A 25,574-nucleotide genomic window follows, 5' to 3' on the forward strand; every position below is an offset into this window, starting at 1 on the left:
AAAGCACTTTCCTCTCTGACACCTGAATCACAGCAAATGAAAAGGTACCAAGAACTTCAGTTCTGAGCATGTATAATTCTCAAAATAAAATCAGCTTTGTTTACATCATCAACAGGCTCTCATCTCCCTCCCTCTGAATACTTACAGCAGCGCCTATGCCTCTGCAATAGCACAATTCCAAAAATAATAACCTATATCAGCACCTCACTCAGCGACCAAGACTGAGGCAAATGTTTCACCCATACTCTTTATCTGAAACATGTGATTATGGGCATGTGACTTGCCTTTGGTACCTCAAACAAGAAAAATCACATAAGGACTACCACACAAGTGCTTGAACAGAATGCAGTGTCAGGTCTGACAGCTTCCGTCTTTAATCCCAGCACTTGAGAGGAAGCAGCAGGCTGATTTCTATACATTCAAAATCAGCCCGGTCTGTATAGCAAGTTCCAGGACAGTTGTCTCCAAACAAAACAAAAACAAACGAACAAAAAACCCAACAACAACAAAAACAATAAAGCAGCAAACTAAATAAAAGGCCCTTAGATATGCCCACAGACATGGCATAATTAACAACACACATCCTAAAGAACAACCTGTGTTCACACTAGATGAAACACTACCTAAAAATCACTGTGCCAATCAGTGGATGGGTGATTCCAGGTCTGAAGGAAACTACTATACCAGGTACTGTGGTCCTTGTGCTGTGGGATTCTGCATGCTAGAGGGTCCCAATGCTTTACAAATATAAAATGTGTCTATGTAAAAGTGTGGCATTGTACACACGTGGAGACAACTACAGGCATCAGGCCTTGCCTTCCATCTGGCTTTAGACAGGGTCTCTCTTGTTCACTGGCCTGCTTCAGATGGTTCTGGCTCAGTCTTCCACCTCCCAGTGCACAGAGGTTACAGCAGCTTAGGCGGATTTTTGTGCCATAAGCACTTTACTCACCTGATTGGGATTTCCCTCTGAATGCTGTGATTACCACTGATAAATAAAGGAACTGCTTTGGGCTATAGCAGAGCTATAGGGAAACAGAGCTAGGTGGGGAAAACAGAACTAAGTTCAATGCTGAGAGAGAGAAGGAGGAGTCAGGAAGAAGCCACGTAACCCCACCAGAGACAGATGCCAGAATTTTAACCAGTAAGCCTCAGCCATGTGGCAATACACAGATTAATAAAAAAGGATTAAATTAATATGTAAGAGTCATCCATCCAATAAGAAGCTAGAGCTAACGGGCCAAGCAGTGATTTAATTAATATAGTTTCTGTGTGATTATTTCGGTTCTGGGTGGCTGGGACGAAGAAGCAGAGAGCAGCCAGGAACCAACAAGCAGCCTCTCTCTAACACTCACCGAGCCACTTCCCCAACCCATAGTTTTTTAGAAGAAGGACTAATTGACGGCAGTAAAAATTTACACCCAAACACCGCGACTACTGAGACCCTAAGAGCTCCATAGCACCAGGTAGTGGACACAATTGGTTAAGAGACAGACCTTATTAAACTGATTCCACGAGGGTCCAAGAGGTGTTTTGTTTTTAATTTTAAAAATACTTTTTGTTTAACACAATATCTCACACAGCCCAGGCTGGCCTCAAGCTCTACAGGTGAGGGTAACTTTGAACATCTAATTATCCTGTCAGCACTTCCCAAGTCCCAGGATTACAGGCATGCAAGTCATGCCTGGCTTCAAGAGGTTTATTAGAAAGACCAAAGCATGATACAAAATGATCAATGACAGTAACCATATCCTATCAGCCAACCATCACTTGGCATTATGGAACTGTCCAGCAGGAAAGCCCTGGGTTTTCCATCCCTAATGGCTTCCTGAAGAACCTCCAATCCAGAACCTAACATGAAGTCATTCCACAGACTGGCTTAGAAAGCTCTGCTATTCTTACCCATGTCAGGTTAGATAGTGGGCAACAACTCTAAGAACAAGGTGAATTTCCAAACTGATTTAAGAGGGAAACAAATGCACAGGCTGTGCTTGAGGTTCCAGAGAAGCTCCTGGAAGAAGTGGTGAAAGAAGAGGTCCAAGGCAGGAACTCAACTGCAGAAATTTCTCGTTACTTCTTCCTGCCACCTCTCTCCTTGAGGGCTAAGTGGATGACAGCACCACTGGCCATGTTGTAGTAAGCCAGGGAGTTGGAATCCTTGATGAAAATGCCCTGGAAAACAGACAAACGTCTTAGTTGTGGCACCTGTCTTTGACCACATCACACAGCTGAGCATAGCTGTTAATACTTAGACTTCAGCAATATGGAGACTTAAGGGAAGGCCAGTTCTGGATTACAGAACTTCGGTTTCTTCTAGAACACTTTTTCCTTCCTTCCTTTTCTTCCTTTCCTTTCCCTTCCTTCCTTCCAGCTGATATTGACAAACATAAGGGACCTTTATCAACATCTGGTTCAATTTTCAACTCCCCAAGATGTCAGCCATGACCAAGTCCAACGAACAGCCAACTTCTCAGGTCATAAGACCTTTAGTGATTACCTAATTCAACACCCTCGTTTTACAGAGGAGGAGATGAAGTCCCAGAAGACATGGAATACCCCCTCTGCAGAGAGAACCAGGCTAAGATCACATCACTGGCCTGGTCCCCATCCAGTTCTAACAGGTTTTTAGACCCCGCATTAGGCTGTGCTGTCAGGTCCAGCACTGTCAGGTTCACCTGCCCCAGCAGTCCAGCTGTATCATTTCTGGGATGGGCTCAGATGGCCACATCCAGGTCTCTCCCCATCTACTTTGTAACAGGAGATTGTTTCTAGGATGAGAGAGATGCTGGAACCTAAGGGGCAAGACAGGGGTTACCCTGGCTTACTTCATATTGTAGTTTTTGTTTCCCTGCAGGCATGCCTGTGGCTTCATGAATCTTCACTTTGATGACAGAAACCTGTGGGACCAAAGAAAAGCCACACTCATTCTGTTGCTAAAACCAGCTGGAAACATCTGACCTAATCCATTGGCTCTCAAGCACGTATAACAATTAGGGGTGGCAATACATACCTGGTCTGTGAGTGGGAGAGTGAAGACCAGTCCCTGTCCATTCAGCTTCCATTCTGTCTTATCCTGCATGTTGGGTACCTGCACTTTGATGGACACTGGACCCTGAAAAACACAGTGCTCATTATGCCTGGAGAGCTCCAAGGCAACCAGGAACTATGCTCTGCTAACAGTGGGCCCATCCAAACAGTGATTCCTGTCCCTCTGGCCCCATTTACTACTGCTGCTACTTGAGACACATTACACAAGGCTTCATTTCTTTATTTACTACTGCTGCTACTTGCAACACGTTACACAAGGCTTCATTTCCTTATTTTTGGTTTTTAGACAGGGTTTCATATCTAGCCCAGGCTGGCCTCAATCCTCCTGTTCTGAGATTTTAAGGGTATACTACCATGCTCAGTTTCCTTTCCCTTCCTTAAATAGACCCATCTTGTTTTCTAGTTAATTTGGAATTAAGGTGAAAATATTCTGCAACCCCAAGGACCAGTAGGATAAAGAATGTGGTCTGAAGTACTGGGCTCACAACTCAGCTCCAGAGTGGACAAGATGCCTGAGCTCAATGCAGCTCAGAATGCTAAAGAGAGGACAGTCTGAACCTTTAGTAGGTGCTCAAAAAATAGACCTTAGTCTTGGAAAAACAATTATATCAAATTTACAGGGCAAATCTAGTGGGAGCTGGGACTCTGTTTCCTCACTGACGCCTAACAACTTTCCTAGTGACTGGCAGGCCAAGGTAGGATCCTTGGTCCAGAATGTCAAGCAGAATCCTACAATAATAGGCAGCTTTCCCAGGGCTGGGGTTAGAACTAATTTTTTTTTAAAATGATTTATTTTTATTTTATGTGCATTGGTATTTTGCCTGCATGTATGTCTGTATGTGAGTGTCAGATCTTGGGAATTACAGACAGTTATAAGCTGCTATTGGTGTTGGGAATTGAACCCAGGTCCTCTAGAGGAAGAGCAGTCAGTGCTCTCAACCACTGAGTCATCTCTCCAGCCCCATGGGTAGAACTGAATTTAAGAGCCATGCCTAGGACTTCCTCCAGCTAGTTTAGTGCTCCTTCACTGAACTTCACTTAGGTGATATTGTCTTGGCATCTCCACACTGGCCTCTACAAGACTCCATACTATCAGAACCACCACCACCACCACTACAACTTTCTGTTCCCCCAGCTGTTGACCTCACGTTAAACACATACACAGAAGCTTCCTCTGGCTGACCTACATCCCAGAAGCTAACAGAAAGGGAGTGGAAAATAGCTGAAGCCTGGGCAACCCACAATGCTGCCACATACTCCAGGGAAGAGGCAGCATTCTAGATCACAGACCTTGTTCCTGCGCAGGAACTCTTCCTCAGGCATGAGGCTGTCCTCAGTCTTTAGTTTCTTGGATGGAGGCTCATCTTCCATAGGAGGTGGGGGGTGTACAGGAGGCATTGGAGCTGGGGCTGGGACTGGAGCCACAGGTGGGGCAGGCACAAAGGCTGCAAAGACATGGTACAGTGCCCAATGAACGTAGAAGGGGTGCAGAGGCCCAGGAGGCAGGACTGGGGAGATTTTTAAAGGCTTTACTCTTTAGAGGTATGAAATGCTCTGTCTTGGTAAGTCTGGCACTCAGCAGGTTCTCTGGCAGGCAGCCTTGGGAGGCTGCCCAAATTAGGCAGCAAAGGACTAGAGGCAGGGCAAGATCAGCCAGAAATAGTCAACTGTCAGGCTTCTGAGCCTGTCAAGGACCCGACCACCAGATGCAGACACACTAGCCATGCCATCTCAATATCTTGTCTCCCTCAATAACTATGGCCCCTAGATCCCAGTTTGGATTTCCTCTGGATGGATACCCAGCAGGAATAGTTAGCTGCCATTAACACCAGTCATGGTTCTGTGAACTGATCTAACAGATAGGAAAGCAACACTCAGACTGACCTGTTGGCACAATCATGGGAGGTGGGCGGGGTGCCATGATGGGAGGTGCAGCAGGAGGCATAGGTACCACATTGATCCTGGGTGCATGGATGATGGGTGGCATGGGGGCGATCACTGAGCCTGGAGGCAGCCGGACCACAGATGCCATGGGTGGCCGAGGCATGACAGGTACTGCAGATACAACAGTGGTACGAACTGGAGGCGGCATCTGAGGGTGGGAGGAGACCCATACATCAGTCACAGAAAACCAAGGCTCAGGTTCAAGAGCACAACAACTGGCCACACAAGATGGGGGTTAGACAACGTGGACTCTGCTTATCACTGAGACTGAAGTCTCACATCAGGCCCATGTTAACAACTCACTGCTGAGAGTTCCAGGATATTCTGTCCACCTGGGGCTTGGTGGTTCGGATTCAACCAGCTCCTCAGGGCAGACTGTACCACTAAAGAGGTTGACCTTGACTTAATCTCCTGGATACAGGCCACCAGTTCTCAAAGACCCATGAAGCCCACAGCCCTTCTTTGCCTCAAATCTGCCTCGCCACTCAGCTCACTCCCTATTGCAATGTTCCTTTGCAGTGGAAGACAAAGCTACAAGTTTCTACTTTCAAGTGAACAAATTAGCATTCAGGCCATACTCTAAAACAGTTGCCCTTCCCAGACATCATCCCACCCTAAGGACCAAAGTTTAAAACACTTGATCACAGGGTGGCTTCTGACTCACTGCAGGTGGCCGGGGCACTGATGTGATCGGGGGTGCTGAGCTGGGGATGTTGGTGGCTGAAGATGGAGGTGGTGGTTGCTGGGGAATTTCATTGGGCTTGCTGGGGCCAATTTTCTCCTTAGTGTCGTCTTCTGGCACCAGGCCCTTAGCCTTATGGATGGCCTCAATCTGCTCCTGGAGGGTGATGTTGGCCTGGGCAGCCTGCTGGGTCCGGGCCATGCTACCTGAATGGCCATCCCAAGTCACCTGCATGGGAAAGCAAAGATACAGTTTGCCAGGACTCTTGGAACTGAGCCCACATGTGGGAGACTCTTTGGAATTGTACCTTTTCCTCTGGCTTCTGGATCTCCTCTTCACCAATCTTCTTACCAATAGCTGTTTCTTCTACCCCAAAGATGTCAGTACGGCGCTCAGCCAACTGCTTTAAGCTGCTCTCAATATCCAGACCTGTACACAATAGAATGGAGAGAAAGGGAAGCTAAAGCTGGCGCCCTTTGGCAAGTCAGCAGTTTTCTGGGAATGTAGTGTGGAGGTTGGATCCACAGTACTGGCTGGCTTTCAGCTCCAATAAGACACTCTCATCCGTTTGGATGAGAGTCTTGGGAGGGTTGCCAAAGAAGGAGTAATCCTAAAGACCTGGTGCTTGTCCAGTCCTTACTAACAGGATTAAAGACCCAGTCCCTAACCCTCGGCAGCCCCCTTCCTATCCTGTTGTCTTTTTAAAGGTTCTATGTAGTGCTGGCTGTCCTAGAATTCTCCAACGTGTAGACCACGTTGACCTCAAACTCACAAAGATCCACCTGCCTCTGTCTACAGAATGCTGAATTTAAAGATATGCACCTCCACATGAAGCCCTATCCTGCTGCTTTGGCAATAAGACTTGTGAGTGTCACTCAAGAAGAGAATTTCAATTACAAGTCTGTCCAAGATAGCAAAAGACTAAGTATCCCTCCCAGCTATTGCCAGTATTTTGTTACAGAGTATCAGCAGGCAGTACCAGCCTTTGGAGAATTCAGTATATGCTGGAAAATAAAGATTTCTTTTGCATTAACATTGGTTGCACCTATCTCCCAAACTCTCACTGACCTCAAGCTTTCTGTGTCTACATAAGCAAGCTATGGGATGGGACCCTCCACCTCACCTGGTGCATAAACCTCATCATCACTCTGTTTCTCTCGGATGGAGCGATCTCGCTGCTCCAGCCAACGAGGGTCAAGAAGCCCAATACGCATGTGTTCTTGCATTTTGCTGGCAGGAATCTTCTCCCCAGTGATGGGGGATACAAGATACTCATCAGGAGCAGGAGCTGGAGGAAGAGGCTTGGAAGCTAAGAGAAAACAGAGGTGTCTAAGTGAGAATTCTAAACGGTAGTTCAAGTTAAGATTGTGGTGTATTCAAACGTCATTCACTGAAAACATTCATCCAGTACCACCTTCACATCAGAAACCCGAAACTGGAGAGGACTACTTGTGTTTCCCACCACGAGGCTTGTAACATGGGGTCACCACAAGTCCTTCTAGAACCAGCCCATCTGGCTAAATTACAGCTATGCCTATGTTGAAATAATTTGTTAAGTCTCTATACATTAATATGGTGAATAAATCATATAATATTCTGTGAATAAGGAACATGCCAGAATGTAACAAATTGTTTTTAACTTCGGGGGGAAAAAAAAAAAGAAATAGCCCATCTGAAGAACACACAAGACCATACAGGACTTTCTTTAGCAGCACAAGGTCTGGGAGGCAGGCCCTACCTTTGGGATCATAGTCCTTTCGCACAATGACTTGGTCTGGAGTTGGGGGCAGAGGTGGAGGCATGGGTGTCTCTGGGGGTGGAGGCACTTTCTGTCCTTCTTCTTCATCATCTGAACCCTGAAAAGCAAGGCAGTGGCACAACCTAGGAGATGAAAGGCCGCTTTCCCAAAGCTCAAGACTATGGCAACTCTCAGGGTGCCAATGAGCCTTGGCCCCTGCCAGCCAGCATCTATTTGCTAAGCCTTCTGGGGTAGCTGAGGTCAACTGGCAGCAAGCCAAGCTGTTTCCTCACAACATGAATGGAAGCATCAGGGACTATGGTGCTAACACTCCTCCCAAGCACTTCCAGTGGTTGGCACCAGGCGATCCCAAGAGGCCAAAGGCACTTAACACACAGAAGAGGAATACAGGGGCCAAGTTAGTACTCAATGGTAGCTGCTTCCAGAGCAATGCTGGGAGGGAGAAAAAAAGTCAATTCCCACAGACACTGGGGCCCTTTCTTCTCAAGCAGTACACAGATTCTTTCAGAGTGGGGAAAGCAGCTTGGCTCAGGACTCTGTGCCTACTTGGGAGGGCCATGCTGAAAGAGGGTAGAAATCTCTGAAAGGACATGTAGGCTACATTTAGACAAGTTAGGGAACTAGTGATCTTTTAGACCTAAGTGCTAAAAAGGCATAAAAGCATAGGGTAATATGGTTCCCTAACAGTGTTGGTGAAGGGCGTAGGTTGGGAGCAGGAATGCTGAGCCAAAGGGAAAGCAACAGATTATACAAGGCCGGCACAGCTTTCAAATCTTTCCTATGAACTGATCTTTGTTGCTGGAGCTGGAAAGATGTGTTGGGCTGCCTGGGTTTAAACAGCAGCAGTCAGTCTGGCCTTCTCCGGAGCTCACCATCTTTTGGTTGTGAGCCTAGCCTTTAACGGCTGAGCCATCTCTCCAGCCCAGGAGCTCACCATCTTTTGAGCCTCAAAGAATGGAACCTTGGACTAGGAGAGCATCACCTAACCTCTTGGACTCCAGGAGAAAGGTAGGCTAAAACCACCGGGGAATTTACCTCATCCATGTCCTGTACTTGAGTATCCTGGTCCAGCTGGGAAGGAGGCTCTTCAGCCTTTTCCTGCTTCTCATCCTCCTCATCAGACTCAACTTCCATCTCCACCTCCTCACTTTCCCCAAACTTCTCATAGCGCTCTTGAATGAGGATTCGGGCTCCCAGTTCCTCTGGTGTTGTTGGGGGAGGGAAGTTTCCTAAAAGGGGTAAGCCAGGGTCAATGGCATTCTGAGCTGGGCATGGTGGCAAACACCTTTGATCCCAACACTTGGCTGAGGCAAGCAGACTTTCTGTGAGTTTATAGTCAGCCTGATTTACAAAGTGAGTTCTAGAACAACCAGGACTACATTGAGACTCTGTGTGATGACTATTCTTGGTTGTCAACTTGACTATATCTAGAATTAACTAAAATCCTATGAAGGATTTTTCTGATTGACCATTTTAGGTGGGAAGACACAACCTAAATCTGGGCTGCACCTGGTGATAACCTGTATAAAAGGACATTAAAGAAAGAAGATTTTGCTTTTTGCCTGCTTGTCCTCATTCTTGATAGAAGGTTTGCCTATCCGGCTGCTGAGGCATTCTTTCCCTAGTCAGAATTCCAGTTAGACTGAAGACCAGCTGAGACATCCAGCATCCTGGACTTTCTATTGGAGACAGCCATTGTTGGACTAGCTAGACCACAGGCTGTAAATCACTCTAATAAATCCAGACAGACGGAGACAGAGAGAGCATGATTCATTATATCAGTTCCTCTGGAAAACTGATTAATATGTCATCTCCTAAAACAAACAAACAAACAAAAAAACAAGAAAAGGCATTCCTTGTCCTGTGAATGCCCCAAAGGCTGGGAAACTGTCTGATTTTATTATCTGCAGAGTCTAACATAGTAACCAGCTGTTGAATTGCATTTAACTTGGGCAAATGAACAATGTTTCCCTTTCTGGAACACAGGGAAGCAACACACTAATAAAGTCTGTGCCTGGCTCTGTTGCTCCCAGGAGCACCAGACTTCCTGGCTTCCACACGAAGGTACTCTCCTCCTAGACCTACCTTGCTCATTGGGTTGGAAATCCACTGTCTCCACCACTACAAAATCATGCCAATCAATCTGAGCATAGGCCACTCGTTCCTTCTCTTTCTCTTCTTCTTCCTTCTTCCTCTCACGTTCCTGGAATTTGGCCCATTCCACTCGGTAACACACCTACAGGATTAGAAAATAGCAAGATGCCTCTTATGAGGCTTCAGGGCTTCACCTTCAGACCAAGAGGCAACTATATTCACAAGGAGAAAACTTCTAGTGTCCCACCAGAGCTGGCAAAGGCCTCTGCACTCACAGCAGCAAACTCTTGCAGCAAAAGTGCATGAAAACCTGGTTAAGTGGTACTTTAAGCCTTGTCAAGAGCTAGTGGCTGCAAGTGTCATACGCCCTAGGGGGATCCTGTTACCTTTTTTTATTCTTTTGCAAGATGGTCATGTTGTTAATTGTTCATGATTAGGTCTCAGCAGAGAAACCTCTTATTAAACTTTGTGGTATTTAATGCAGGCACTGGTCAAAAGCCAAGGGTAAGTGAAAGTAGTATACAGCCCTAAAGAGGACATTCATATTACTCCTTCCAAGGCTCAGTGGACATTTATAGAAGAGGAAGTAGAAAGAACGTAAGAGTCAGAAGATGGGGAAATGTACAGCAAAAAGACATCTTCTGGACATAACAAAGCCACTGGACTCATGAACTCACGGTAGCTGTGGTTACCTGCAAAATACTGGACCCATCAGCGGTCCAGTACAAATGGAGGAAGGCATTCTTCCCTGAGGAACTACTGGCAATTAAGGGTGCCTTAAGTAAGGCTATCATTTTCTGCAGTGTTGCAGTTGCTGGTGAACTGGCCATGTTCCAGTAAATAATCTCTTATCCCATGTCCATGTAAGCAACTCCAATAAACGCATCAGGGTCACACAAAAAGATGACAAGAAAGGAGGGGACCTTATTGAAAAAGGGTTTCAGTGAAAGAGGCAGGTTGGATGAAGACATCTAAAAATTATAGAAGTGTATATGAAACTATCAAAGATTTGGGGGGAGGGGGAGCTTTGTTTTTTTGAGACTCTGTAGCCCCTGAGTGGCCTTGAAGTTGTTCTGGGATTAGAGGTGCGACACTATATCTGTCAAAACATTTTTAAAAATTAAAAAGAAAAGAAACCCTGTTATCTTCAAAAGCAGCAACAATCTAAGTGTCTGAGAAGCAGTCACCTCACAGTTAAAACCAAACAGCACCACCCAATATGCCTGCTCAACTGTGAGAGCCTGGTGACTTCAGAAGGCACCTACCATCTCTCACCCGGCGATCCGCTCGGGAGGAAGTTTCTGCCTAAAGTAGGGAAGAGAAACTTGCTAAACTTCTAACTGGACTTCGTAGTCATCACAAGGCTTTTCTTCTCAGCACTCTATAACTAGGTTCAAGCTGACTATCCCTTACCTGGGATGCTTTGGGAACTGAAGTGTGTCTAATTTTGGAATATTTATATTCACATGTTGAATGAGATGTACCAGGGATAGAACCCATGCCTAACCTGAAGGTCATTACATTCCATACGCACCTCATACACATGGCCTGAAGGTTAGAGAAGGTCAACCTGTACTGCCTCAAAGACAGGTTAGGTTTCTAAACAAAAACAAAACCCACATAAAGAACCTGATACGTTGGTACCTGGTACTGGGAAATCCTGTGTTTACCTGGTCCAAAACTTCTCGGGGATTTTCAGCCTCTTTCTTGAGCTTTGTAAATAAGCCTTTGGGTGGAATCAAGATCTGAAAGAGAATTACAGCAACTGTCAGTAAATCACAATATAAACAAAGAAGCAGCCTTCCCAGGCCCATCACAGAACATAAGAGATGGATTCTTAGCCTCAATCCCAACTCTACATGTCAAGAGTGTGCAAATTATTTAACAGCTAGAACTTATATTTCCTTCTCCAAATGTTGACACCACTACTTTAGAGAAGGCCATTTCCATGATTCCCAGTAAAGCATGTAAGCCACTGGCAGGTTATCCAGAACATGCTACATTATGGCTGCTGACATGACACTGATGCGCTCCGATCATTTTGAAAATATCAGCCGGGCGGTGGTGGCGCATGCCTTTAATCCCAGCACTCGGGAGGCAGAGGCAGAGGCAGGGGGATCTCTGGGAGTTCGAGGCCAGCCTGGTCTACAAGAGCTAGTTCCGGGACGGGCACCAATGCTACAGAGAAACCCTGTCTCGAAAAACCAAAAAAAAAAAAAAATCATTCAGTCCTCTCTACTGTCCTGTTCAAGACTGCAACCACCTCCTCCCTACTTCCCAGAACTTCCAACCCCTGCCTTCTGATCTAGAATATCTATCTCCATCTGAAACACATAGGACACTTCACTTGTATTCTCCTCCCAACTAAAAAACTCCATGAAGACAGATTTCTGTCTTCTCACTACTCATTACCCAATGTCTAACGTGCATTTACCAAGGACACCGACTGCCTTTATTCTAACAACCATTCCAATTGTCCCAGCAGTATCTACTTCCACTCATAAAGCGGCACAATTTTACCTTGCTCCCCTTATACCTTTATCCCTAGAATCTACCTGCTATAACAGCTTTCCATGAGTAGACACTAGTGCCTTCAATTATGAGTCAATAACAATAATCCAAATTTAGAGAAGGAGAGAAAAAAATAACAAAATAGAGACTAAGGATTTCTAACTATGGAAGCAGCTCAAACTGAACCCAGGCCTTTACTTAGAACTGATATTATGGGGCTAAAGAGATGGCATGCAGCTAAGAGCAGTGTCTGTTCTTTAGAGGACTTGGTTCAATTCCCAGCACCCATATGGTAGCTCACAACCATCTATAACTCTGGTTCCAGGAAATCTGATGGCACCAGGCACATGAGTGGTGCAGAGATGCAAAGTAAAAATAAATAAAATATAAAAATCCACAAAAACCTGATACTGTGTACTTACAGTAACCTTTGGCTTTGAATTTCAGTTATTGTTCTACTAACTTCTAGATTCTAAAGATAACCCTCCTCCCCCAAGACAGGGTTTCTCTATTTAACAGCTAGCTGTCCTGGAACTAACTCTTGTAGACCAGGCTGGCCCTGAACTCACAAAGATCCACCTGCCTCTGCCTCCTGAGTACTGGGATTAAAGGCATGAACCACCACCACCTGGCTACATTTTTATATCTTTAATTTTATATAGAGCTAGTCCTTAAGAATTCTTTTAATTTAGATCTTTAACACCATTTCTAAATATTAAGAACAGATTTATAGACCATCTTACTAAAAAGGAAAACAAGAAAAATGTGCCATTGGTAATCATATACCAGTGAGTGCCCTTTGTAACCCATTATAATTTATTTCTAGGGGTGGAGAGATAGCTCAGCGATTAAGGGCACTGGCTGTTCTTCCAGAGGTCCTGAATTCAATTCCCAGAAACCACATGGTGGCTCACAACCATCCATAATGAGATCTGGTGCCCTCTTCTGCCCTTCAGGTATACATGCAGACAGAACACTGTATATATAATAAATAAATAAATCTTAAAAAAAAAAGAAAAAATTGATTTCTAAAGCAGAAAGTCTCTTAAAGAGCTCAGGCTGGCCTAGAACTCCTGATAATCCTCATGCCCCAGTCTTCCTAGAGCTAGCATTAGAAGTGTTAGTTACTATACCCAGCTAACTGATTAATTAATTTTAAATACCAGATTTCCATGTCAGATTCTGTTCTAAACACAATTTCAAAGTGGGACAGTAGGGGCTGGAGAGATGGCTCAGCGGTTAAGAGCATTGCCTGCTCTTCCAAAGGTCCTGAGTTCAATTCCCAGCAACCACATGGTGGCTCACAACCATCTGTAATGAGGTCTGGTGCCCTCTTCTGGCCTGCAGGCATACACACAGAGAGAATATTGTATACATAATAAATAATAAATATTTTTTTAAAAAAAGTGGGAGCCGGGCGGTGGTGGCGCACGCCTTTAATCCCAGCACTTGGGAGGCAGAGGCAGGTGGATCTCTGTGAGTTCGAGACCAGCCTGGTCTACAAGAGCTAGTTCCAGGACAGGCTCCAAAACCACAGAGAAACCCTGTCTCGAAAAACCCAAAAAAAAAAAAAAAAAAAAAGTGGGACAGTGATAGTGCATGCCTTTAATGTCAGCACACGGGAGGAGGAAGAGGCAGGCAGATCTCTGTGAGTTCAAGACTAGTCTGGTCTACAAAGAAAGTTCCAGGACAGCAAGGATTGTTACAGAGAAACTCTGTCTCAGAAAACAAAAAACAAAACAAAACAAAACACAAACAAAACGGTTTTAGTTTGTAACCCAGGCTACACATCACCAGGGCCAAATGGGAATATGTTGTACATGTTTTCAATGTTAGTAAACTCATACTGAACTTTCCTGGTATAAATTACTTCACTGGGTAAAAATAACAAAGGTTTGAATCTCAACAACACTGCTTACTAGCCTGAGACTGTAGACATTCTGATGACTTTGCATTTCATTCCTTTTTTGGTCTTTATCTAGCACTTAATCCAGAGCAAAACTAATTAATTAATAGAATCCATGCTAGAACAGTACTCAACAACCGAGGTGTAACTGTAGCCCCATAAAATCATCTTTCTTAATCCATTTCTGCTTGTGAAAACTGGGGAAACATCACTAAAGTTTTTGAGGATTAAATTAATAGGAAGCAACTATATAAAGAAAAAGCCTGCTTCTCAGGCCATACAGTAGACAAGTGAAAATGTAATACACCTAAAAGCAGCTAGTGCTACCTAGTCCTGTCACACAGCAGATGGCCACCTAATAATGCTTCATAAACACGTCTCCTTAATAACAAGATTTAAAGAGATAACGACTGAAGCTGCTGTCAGGGGAGGGAGGTGTGCCTTTAATCCCAGGGATCTCTGAGCTTGCGGCCAGATTGATCTACATAGTGAGTTCAAGGTTAACTAAGTTAGAATCACACAGTGAGATCCTGTCTTTAAAAGAACAAACAAAAAGCACAATAAAGATTTAGAGTCTCTGAGATGGTTCAGCAGGTAAAAGCACAAGCTATGCAAACCCGATGTACTGAGTTTGATCCTCAGTGGAAGGGGGAGCTGAACGCTGTTCTCTGACCCAAAGTGTGCTCCATGGAAAGACAAAAAGCACCTACAGTCTTTTTTTTTTTTTTTTTTTTTGGTTTTTCGAGACAGGGTTTCTCTGTAGCTTTGGAGCCTGTCCTGGCACTTGCTCTGTAAACGAGGCTGGCCTTGAACTCACAGAGATCCCCCTGCCCCTGCCTCCCAAGTGCTGGGATTAAAGGCGTGCACCACCACCGCCCAGCAGCACCTACAGTCTTAAACACACACACACTTTACACTAAGCTGGGATTCACTTTTGCCCAGATACCCACAAAGCAATGTCCTTGTTGACAGAAGGTGAATGCTATACTCCCAGTGTGAGACACTACCCTCTGCCCCAACCCAGCACCTTTGTATACTGCTCCACCAGCTTTGTGAAGTAGTTGAAGAGGCTGTGCTGCGGACGGAGAAAGTCAAACTGATAGTTGCGCTGCTCTTTCTGCATCAGCTGAGTCAGAAACTGGCGCCCATTCCTGGCCACAAACTGAGCTGTCAGCTTCACTACATCCAGGTCGAAGGCTGAGATGGAGGGGGGATCAGCGATGAATTCAAACTCAGGAGGGGGTTCCTTCGGTACTATGGTCTCTTGGATCACCTGGGCTTGGACCTAAGACAGCGTTGAATAAGAACAGAACAGAAGTAAACTAACTGTGCAGAATGGCCAAAGACTCCAATGTTTTATTAACTGAGCATCACTGGGACTTGCTATGAGAAGACTGGCACCCAAGGGCATTGGAGTCTCACCCAACTACTGCTTCAAGTATCTACATCTCTGCTCCCATCCTGAAATTAAAGGCCTAAAGAGGTGGCAAAAATACAAAGGAAACAGGCTGTAAAATCTAACTTAAGAGGCTATACAGTAAGACCCATGTGTTCTGTAGTAAATCCCATTGCATAAAGTACATCAATGACCTCCAAGAGAACCACGAGGCAGACAGAATAGATACTATGGCTGTTTTTTACAATGAGAAATTTAGGCCCTACAAGCAGCAATCAAAATGCAAGGTCTTCAAACATGACTTCAATTTTTCTCATGGCTAAACAAAAGGCTGCTTTTCCCACAAAAGTCTGGGAGCTGTGTAAAATGAAGAGACCAGGCCAGTTCTACACAGTAAACAAACTGCATTGGCACTTTCTATCTTTACTGACTAGTGCTGGCTTCAACACTCCTGGGCCCCAGCACAAACTGGGTACTGGAACCGCCCAAACAAAAGGGAAGGAATGGTACAAGGCTAAATCACCTCCTTTAGCTCATCCAGGCCAAAACGTTATTCTCACACTACAACTAACTCACACCTTGAATTGATAGATCATATTTGGACAAGCCTCAGCTTCATCATCTGTTAAATAGTTGTTCCACTGGGCTCTTCATGATCTGGGCCCAGAGCACAGAGCTTGACCAACAAGTGCTCAAAAAGTACTATGTACTATCAGTGATTCTGAAAGACAAGGGTAACTTTATTCTGTCCCTGGTGATTGTGGACAGCAGAGCTAATTATGCCCACCAATCTTGCTTCCTCCCTAACCCACAAAGAGGGGCTGCGCTACAAACCTTCTGGGGCAGCTGTTGTTGGGTGGCTTGCTGCTGCTGCTGCATAACCTTGGGGATGGCAGCTGAGGGTTCCTGAGCCTTCCCCTCCTTAAACTCGCTGACCTTGTGGCGGTAGTAGGCATGGTAAGGGTCATTGGGATTTAAGAAGTTGAACTTGGGGTTGTTGATCTCATTTTGTCGGATCCTGGCTTCAAATTCAGGCCCATTTCTGTGGGGAAAAGTTAACACATCAAATGATGAATACCACAAACTTTGTGATGACTCAGATCCAAACCTCCATCTGTATCAATATCTGTGCCACCACCCACTCACAAAACCAGTCTATCCCTGGTATACTGGAGCTCCTCGTTTAGTAACTAGGAATCAGCAGTCAGTCTATCTGCCAATGAAGGCCTGGCCACTCCCACCAGTCATCCCTTAAGCTCCTCTGCCACAACCAGCTGAACAATTGTTTTTTTTTCTTAGAATAAAACATTTTTGACTAAGGATGTGACAGAAATGTAGAATGTTTGTCTAATACATACAAGGCCCTGGATTTGGTTCCCAGCTCCACAAAAAAAAAACCCAAAAAACTCAAACAGCTAATAAATGTTAATAGCTTGTCCAAACACTGCTTAAAGTAACTTCATTTATTATTGGGAGGCCCACAAAGGAAATGTTTCTCTGTAAGGTTCATGAGGCTCTGCAAGATTTATTTACTTTGTATATATACAGGATAAGGCCATGGTGCGATGCTTGCTGACAAGATGAACAAGCTGAGTTTGATCTCCTGGTTCCACATGGTGAAAGGAAAAGAACTAACTCTCACAACTTGTGCTCCGATCCGTGTGTGTGCTTGTGCACATGCACACATACAGATTCACACCCACACAAAAGAAATGCAGTCAATCCGCTAGAACGATGACAAAATGGGGAATCCAAATTTTTAAGAGTCCCAGTAGGTATAACTCAAGTGGTCATAACTTTTTGGTTTGGATTTTTTGAGATACAGTCTCACATAGACCAGGCTAAGAACTGGCCTTGAACCCTTGATCTGACTGCCTTTACCTTCCAGGAGCCACTAAGTGTGCCACCAAACCTAGTTCCAGGTGTCATACTTACATATAACATCTGTGTCAGCTTAAAGGCACACAGCCTTAAAAAGACACAGGATATAGACACCTTCAAGTTTCTGCTCACTACTTAGTCTCACAAAGGTCAAGGCTCCAAAGTATTCCTTGCTTTGATTTTCACTAATATCATTTTCTCTATGTACCTCCAGGCATTATTGAGATTTGTGTAAGTAGTGATTAAGGAAATGCTCCAGACTTTTTGAATACAGTGGTTTGCAAACAAAGGGGATAGTTACTACTATGTAGCCTAGAAGGGGCAGTTCCACCAACACTGAAGATGACTGGCCTCTTAGGAGGGGCTTCCACTGATTGTCACCAGAACCCTACGTTCAGGGACACAATGAAGACACCAAGCCAGACTCCCAATTCCCACTGCTGCAGGGATTAGTGCCAGACAGGTCACTTTCTTCAGACTGTCACACCACCCCTGGTCCTGTCAGTTAAACAGAGCAGAAGACAGGACACAGGTGACTTTATGGTTAAAATCAGCCACTAAAGGGGCTGGAGAGATGGCTCAAAGGTTAAGAGCACTGGCTGCTCTTCCAGAAGTCCTGAGTTCAATTCCCAGCAACCATTTATAATAAGATGTGGTGCCCTCTTCTGTCATGCAGGAATACATGCAGATAAAACACTGTATACATAATAAACAAATCTTTAAAACAAAACAAACAAAAAACAAAAGATTAGACACCAAAACAATCTGTGACATCCATGGCAGACTGTGGAAAGCCTAGACTCTAGCAAGTTCTGGTCACACCCTGCAGCCTGACTAATATCATGAAGTCTCAATTGTGCTTTAGTCCAACTAGAACCTCATGCTTTGGAAAGAAGCATTTTCCTACCTCCCTATGTAATGTAAACCACACACAGATTTGATTTGGATCCCACTAAATCAGGTCACCATGTCTGGAAAATGCCCAGAGAGACTAATGGCTTCTAGAAAAGGGGGTCTGGGTTGTCTCTTGCAGTGCTGCCTAAGCCATAGTCTCTACACATCAGGAAACAGTTAGAAAGATATAATGAGAAAGCAGATGTATTTATTCCAGGAAATTCCAGTGCTCTAAGTTGGCTTACTGATAATTTTAGAATTAGATCTTCCAACATAAGGAATGGATTTCAGCAGAAAAGCCTGACTCTGACTCAGCCCAGCTGGCGGGACTTTTTAAAGGTATTTCCAATTTAGCTTTTTGACAGAAAAATGCAGGTCTGGGAAAACCTACCTACAGAGAAAAGATTCCTTTCAGCCAGATTTGGTTGCAGATACCCACTGCCTGCTCCTGAGTACCAGGTTTAGCAGAGCAGACCTAAATATACCTCTCCCAGAGCAAGATCCTGACCTGTCCCTTCATTTCAAAGCGTGATGTTATTTACAATTTCTGAGAGAGAGAGAGAGAGAGAGAGAGAGAGAATGAGAATGAATATGAATGCATATGCTCATTAGCGCTCACAGGGAGACCAGAGGTTGACACTGAGTAACCTTTTCTATCATTTTCTGCTGTGGGATGGTCTTTCTGTATGCTGTATGTGTGGTTCTCATTGGTTGGTAAATAAAGCTGCTTTGGCCTATGGCAAGGTAGGACATAGCAAGGAGGGAAATCCAAGCAGAGATACAGAAGAAGAGATACAGCCAGCCACTGAGGAAACAAGACACGTAAAAAATAAGGTAACAAGTCATGAACCCTGTGGCAAAGCATAGGTAAGAAATATGGGTTAATTTAAATATAAGAGATAGCTAGTAATAAGCCTGAGCCTTGGCCAAGCATTTATAAGTAAAATTAAGCCTCTGAGTGCTTATTTAGGAACTGGCAGGCAGGAGAGAAACCTCCAATTACAATTTTCCATCTTACTTTTTTGTGACAGGGTCTTGTACTGAGCCTGGAGCTCACCATTATGGTTAAGCAGGCTGGCCAGTTAGTGGGCCCCAAGAATTTCCCTATCTTTACCCACCAGGGGTGGGGTTACAATCACCCACACACACATACCACTTTTTATGTGGTGCTAGAGACTCAAACTCAAATCCTATACTTTACAGCAAGCCTTCTACCCATTGAGCCATCCCAAGTTCACATTTATAATGTCTATAAAAATGACTCCCATGGTTAAAAACCCATCTTATAAACACGGTGGTGTTTTTACACTAGAGATAGAATTCATATCTTTGTACATAAAAATAAACACTCACTCCATCACTAAGCTACACAATCAACCTTTTTCTTTCTTTTTTTTCTTTCTTTGTCTGTCTATCTATCTATCTATCTATCTATCTATCTATCTATTTTGGGGTTTGAGACAGGGTTTCACTGTAGCTTTGGAGCCTGTCCTGGAACTACCTCTGTAGACCAGGCTGGCCTCAAACTCACAGAGATCTGCCTGCCTCTGCCTCCCGAGTGCTGGGATTAAAGGCATAAGCCACCACCACCTGGCTAACCTTTTTATTTTTTATTTATTTTTTTTTAAAGACAAGATCTTGGCCTTGGTTGATCTAAAGCTCACATTGTAAACCAGGCTGGCCTTGAACTCACAGAGACCCACTTACCTCTGCCTCACATAATTAGGGGACTTGAAGGAATATCCAATCCATTTTGTTTTCCTTTTCCAAAAATATAGTTTGTGTCTATGTGTGTTACTCAGATTGTGAGTTGCCTGACATGGGTGCGGGGAAACAAACTCAGGTCCTCTGTAGGAGCAGAAAGTGGTCCCAATGTTTGAGCCACTCCTCCAGTTCCTATTTCCTTTCTTTGAAAAGAAATAGCCAAACTAGTCTCCAAATCCTCACTACCACCGGGATTACAGGTGTGCATCACTATACAGTGATAGGTTTTTCTTTTTTTTTTTTTTTTTGGTTTTTCGAGACAGGGTTTCTCTGTGGTTTTGGAGCCTGTCCTGGAACTAGCTCTTGTAGACCAGGCTGGTCTCGAACTCACAGAGATCCGCCTGCCTCTGCCTCCCGAGTGCTGGGATTAAAGGCGTGCGCCACCACCGCCCGGCTTTAGGTTTTTCTTTTTAAGAGAACTAAGTCATGCTTTTCTGTCTATGGCAGCAGAGCATGACACAATTATTGGAAAGTCACTTGCATACATGTGTGCACACAAGCCTGTGGATACCAGAGGTTGACATGCTATCAGGTGTCTATCATTTCCCACCTTATTTAAATTTATCTATATATTTATTTTAGATAGTGTCTGATAGTGTCTAGCTGGCCTGAAATGCTACTAGGGTGGCCTTAAACTCAGTGATTGACCTGCCTCTGTCTTCAGAGTGCATCAACACACGGGCCCCACTTTAGTTTTTGAGGCAAGGGACAAGGTCTCTCACTGAATCTGAAGCACAATAATTTGATAGACTTCCTGGCCAGGAAGCTCCAGGAATCTGCCAGTCTCCATTCCCCAGTACTGCGGTTACCAGAAATACGTATCACTAAATCTTGCTTTTACATAAGAACCAGAAATACAAATTCAAGATCTTGTACTTTCTTGACAGGCACTTTACTGAACTGAGCCATCTTCCCAGCCCTTAGCATTGTTCTTTTAATGCTCTCTTAGCCACTAATGTTTCACATGGGATTTTCTTCTAAAGAAAGCATCTAAGAAGAAAAAACAATGTTCGAACTCTTCTTACAGCTTCACTGACCAAGTGGAAACACTGGAAACAATCTCAAGAAAACATAGTCTCAACACCTTGCATCCCTCTTTATAGAAAGCATCCAGCATGAGGGAAATCATAGAGTAGTGTAGGAAATGTTTACAATTTAGCATGCAAGAAAAATCAAGACATGATAGTATTTGTGCTGGTATTACCACATCCAAAAAAGGATGCTAAGAGCAGAAGGAAACAGGAAAAGGTGACAACAGCTGGCAGGAATTGTCCTGACAGTAAGATTGCACCTATTCCTTATGCAACACCCTTTTCCCAATTATTAACATCACAGGAGAAACGGCAAAGGCATTAATGTTGCTATGAAACATTAGCCAACTAAACATAATACCCAATGTCCTAATTTTAGGGCAGTTTTTAGGTGAAAGTCTAAGTTTAAAGTGACATAAACTCTCATGGAGTGGACACTGCGAAAGATGTCAAACAACCTCTTTACTTGAGTAGGAAGTTGGGAAAGAAACACCTATTAAATGATACAAGGTGGTAGAGACGTTGCCTCAGGGGAGTGACTATGAATGTGGGCCTAACACAGCATATGTCCCTAGACACTGTTCAGGGCCATGTAGTACTCATATAAGCAGTCTAGTTCAAGAAAAGCCAGAAATCCAGACAGATTGTGAAATCACTTCATTTTTAAGCGTGGTAATAGGAATTTTAAAGAAAGATTCTAAAGACAAACAAAACATCTGCAGACTGGATATATCTGTGGGATGTGTTGGCCTTTGGAGTCAAGTGGGCCTGAAGATTACATCTAAGGATGTAGGATGAAGAGGTTGGGGAAAAGCCTGACCAATGTCCACCCTGCCCAGAAAGATTAACGAAGTGTTTAGAACATAACTGAGCTTTACTCAGTCCTATCAGCTCGCTTCTGACTCACCTCAAGTGATCGTATACGGCTCCTTACACAAGGAGAATGATCAACTCTGCCTTCTATCTCCTCTGGTCAGCAGCCAAACACAGCATACACATCATCAGGGAAAAGAAGCCACCAGGAATTCCCTCAGGCTTGTTTTGGAAGCTGAAACTCCTGGTGACTATACAGTTGGGTATGGCTCTCACTGTGGTTACTGCTGTTACATGTCAAAGACACCAGTCCTGCTTATTGCCCACCTCCAGGCCCTACTGTGGTTTTGGAGGAACTAACAAGCCTAAGCCAGAGTCTTGAAAAAGAAAAACAAGAAAACAAAAAAACAAAAAATCATACTGCCTTTGTGCTGACTCAAAGCCCTTTCTTTTTTATTTATTTATTTATTGAGAAAAGGAGAAAAAAAAAAAAACAAGTTTCCACCTCCTCCCAGCCTCCCATTTCCCTCCCCCTCAAAGCCCTTTCTTTATGTTACAATTTTCCCCAACCCACTGTGCAGAAGCAGCTGTTACCTGGCCACAAAACTGGCAGTCTTGTCAACGATATTCCTGACCTCTGGAGGAGGGTAAATAATCCCTACCACTGGCTTGGAGGGAGTGGATTCCTCCTTTGATGTTGCTTCTTCTTCAACTGGCTGTGAAAACAAAAGAAAAGATCTTCAAATTCCTGGTTTGGGTTAGGCTATCATAAACCAGCTTCTAGCATTTCTCCAAGACATGGCTGACAATAGTCTTTGTCCTGCAGACTTCTTATATGGGGCCATTCCCAAGAGCTAGGGAAAAGAATGGCTTTCTTGGCTACCCTTCAGACAGGCAGACTGGTGTGATCAGATACACAATTTTTTTTTTTTTTGCTTATTTGCTGACATAGGGCTGAAACTTAGAGCCTTACACATGCTAAACAAGGAACTGATTATACCCTTAGCATCCAAAAGGCCATGTCTTTAGCCCTGAATCTAGTATTGCGTCTTTCACAGAATACTTAATGACTGTCTGCCAAAGAGCAGCTCAGCAGTTTAATGTGTTTACCCTGCATGAGGTACTAGGTTCTATACTTAACACAAACAGAAATAAAGGAGAGAAAAAAGAAGAAGAAAAAAGTCTGGCTGATAGATCATTTTGTCTTAATTGTCCATTTTTTTATCCACCAGTTCCATAAACCTAGCCACTGTTAAATGCATAAATGGTTTGTGGAGCTTCAATGGAATTTGACACCAACGGTTCTTTAATGCTTTATCCAGCAGCTTCTTCTTCCTCTCAGTTAAGAGTTGGGCTCTCATCTTAAAAAACTGGGATTCCCTCCATCTTCATGTTCCTCTGGGCTGCTGCCTTCCCCTTGTTCTTCCTCTGGCAGCTGAACATTACAAGTTTCTACTCCATCTCATTTACTTCAAGTATTTTATTTATTTATTTATTTATTTATTTACTTAGGGGGTTTTTGAGACAGGGTTTCTCTGTGCAGCCCTGGTTGTTCTGGAACTCACTTTGTAGACCAAGCTGGCCCCAAACTCACAGAGATCCGCCTGTCTCTGCTTCCTGATTGCTCAATTCAAATATTCTTGGCAGCTGCGGGAGCCTTGTCTTCTGTCTTCTACATTTTACCTCTTAACCTATACACTGGAAACCTCTAAACCAGCAGTTCTCAACCTGTGGGACTCGACTCCTTTGGGAGTTGAACGTCCCTTTCTTTCATAGGGGTCGCCTAAGACCATCCTACATATCAGATATTTATGATTAATAACAGTGGCAAAATGCAATTATGAAAGCAACAAAAATGGCTTCATGGTTTGGGGTTACAGCACAAAGACCTGCATTAAAGGGCTGCAGCATTAGGAAGGCCAAGAATCACTGCTCTAAACATATGGTTTACGATTTCTTCTCAGTATTCTGTCTTCAGCCAGACACTCTTGAGAACTATGTTCTACATTTCCTTTCCCTACTTTAGGCTGAAAAATCCTGCCTACATCAATCTCCCAGGCAAGTCTTGAATACCACCAAGCTTTAGAATGGTTTTCCAGGTCTCCTGAGCCTCCCTAATTCACCAAACACAAAGTACACCCCAGGCACTTGAAGCGTATTAGCTCTTAGGATCCTGATGCCAACCTTGAAGTGTTCTTACTCCAGACCACAGGAATAACAAACTTGTGCCTGGCCCCCAGACAGAATCAGGATTCTAGCACATCACTTTGGCTGGAGAGCCTGTGCCAACACCATTCTGGGACAAACACTTGCCCATCCCTCAAACCCTCAGTGTCTTTGGGATACGGTTAACTGTTTCTCGTCCCCCTCTTTACAGCACTGCAAGTCTATGTTTCTGAAACACAAATGGCACTATCCAGCCTAAACTATCTCCCACTGTCCTCATAGACATGTTCAAATCCTACCACCATTATCCCAAATTTGTACTTGAGCCACACTTGTTCACGTACCTTTGAGAAAAGAGGGAGCACCTGACTCTACCGTGGTGTAACTATTATTTGGTATCACCTTGTCTGTTATTCCCCAGTGTCAATGAAAATACACAAGCATACAAATACGTAAACGTTTGGAGAAAGGACATGGGCTTTATCTGTCATATTTGGGATTGTGTTCTGAACCCAAAGCAACAATCAGCATATAGTATGTGCCCGGTAAGTGTATGTTGACTAATTTCCTTTCCCCCATCACTCTTCATTGTTATTCTTTCCTGCAAAACAGCCACTCACCTCTCACTCCTGCGGACTTTCCTCACATTCATTTCCCCTCTGCTCCAGCAAGCAGTGCTGGTTAAATTCATGGCTTATTTGTATCCAACCCACATACTTCCACCTCAGCAATCTGTTAGCTTTTGGGTCTCGCCCTGTAGTCCAAGCTAGCCTTCAATTCATGATCCTCCTGCCTTAGACCCACAAATGCCGGGATTACTGACGAGTGTCATGGGCCCAGCCTTGAGAGCTTTTAAAGGCTGCCTGACATTTTATCACTTAACACCGACACAGAAAATAAACATTGAGTGTTCATGCATGCCTGTACTTTCACTAGTCTGGGCTCTCTCTTAAGGCAGGAGTTACGCCTCATCCGTTCTCCAATGATGAAGACTGGATCCTTGTCCGGTTTAGGAAAAGCACCTCGTAGGTGTTTGGGAAAAACGAAAAAGACATAAGGCAATCTAGGAAATTAGCGATTACTGGACAAATGCTGAGCGACGGGGAGGCCCAAAAGCCACAGTGAACAGACAGGCCCAATGCTTCTCACATCTGAACGAAACAGCTTGGGATCGGGTTAAAATAAGGTTTAGAGCGGAGGCTTCGTGATTCTAATAAGCTCCCAGGTGAAGCCTAGGCTGCAAGTCCGCAAGCTTCTTTGACAATTCCGGTTCTAGGGAGCTTTTTGGGACCAGAAGGCAACGCAGCGCGTTGACTCCTGGGACTTGCAGTCCCTTCACGTCCTTCAGGGCTGCCTGGGCTTCCAGCAGGAGTGCCGTAGAGCCCGCGCGGGAGGGGAGGGACGAGGCCTACACCGGGGCAGCGGGCTGAGGAGCACGGGGCGCGGTACCTGTTTGGGCTCAGTAGCTACTGGCGGCGGCGGAGGCACCGCCTGCACGGGTCCGGCGGGCATGACTGCGACGCTCAGAGCTGCCAGTCCGCCTCAGGGTGACAACCGGTACGGCGGTGAGGTTAAGCTCCCCACACGAAGGCTACAACGCAATGGCAAGATGGCTGCGACCCAGCGGAAAGCCGCGGAAGGCAGTGAACACACTTCCGGCCCCGCCCCCCGGCCTTGGCGCACTT

General features: G+C 44.6%; 1 protein-coding gene across 1 annotated transcript; it reads right to left on the minus strand.

Annotated features, from left to right (window-relative positions):
- Positions 1-1,520: 1,520 nt before the first annotated feature.
- LOC121459696 (splicing factor 3A subunit 1) lies at positions 1,521-25,529 on the minus strand. The gene is made up of 16 exons (XM_041669671.1): positions 25,339-25,529; positions 22,318-22,439; positions 16,175-16,382; positions 14,972-15,229; positions 11,198-11,272; positions 9,519-9,669; positions 8,469-8,662; positions 7,413-7,530; positions 6,798-6,983; positions 5,982-6,103; positions 5,657-5,902; positions 4,933-5,140; positions 4,339-4,493; positions 3,011-3,112; positions 2,826-2,897; positions 1,521-2,172 (listed from the first exon to the last, which is right to left on the minus strand). Exons 1-16 carry the CDS (start codon positions 25,399-25,401, stop codon positions 2,071-2,073), a joined length of 2,382 nt encoding a protein of 793 aa, XP_041525605.1. The 5' UTR covers positions 25,402-25,529; the 3' UTR covers positions 1,521-2,070.
- Positions 25,530-25,574: the final 45 nt, after the last annotated feature.

This window comes from Microtus oregoni, unplaced genomic scaffold (assembly GCF_018167655.1).
Source record: "Microtus oregoni isolate MIOR12 unplaced genomic scaffold, Mior012 000019F_ref0000042, whole genome shotgun sequence".
Lineage (NCBI taxonomy): Eukaryota > Metazoa > Chordata > Mammalia > Rodentia > Cricetidae > Microtus > Microtus oregoni.

Coding starts and splice junctions, on each gene's coding strand:
- LOC121459696 (XM_041669671.1), bottom strand. CDS start 25,401: ATGCCCGCCGGACCCGTGCAGGCGGTGCCTCCGCCGCCGCCAGTAGCT. Junction 6,984..7,412: donor AAAGGACTATGATCCCAAAG/GTAGGGCCTGCC, acceptor GTTTTCTCTTAG/CTTCCAAGCCTCTTCCTCCA. Junction 5,903..5,981: donor TCCAGAAGCCAGAGGAAAAG/GTACAATTCCAA, acceptor TTTCCCATGCAG/GTGACTTGGGATGGCCATTC.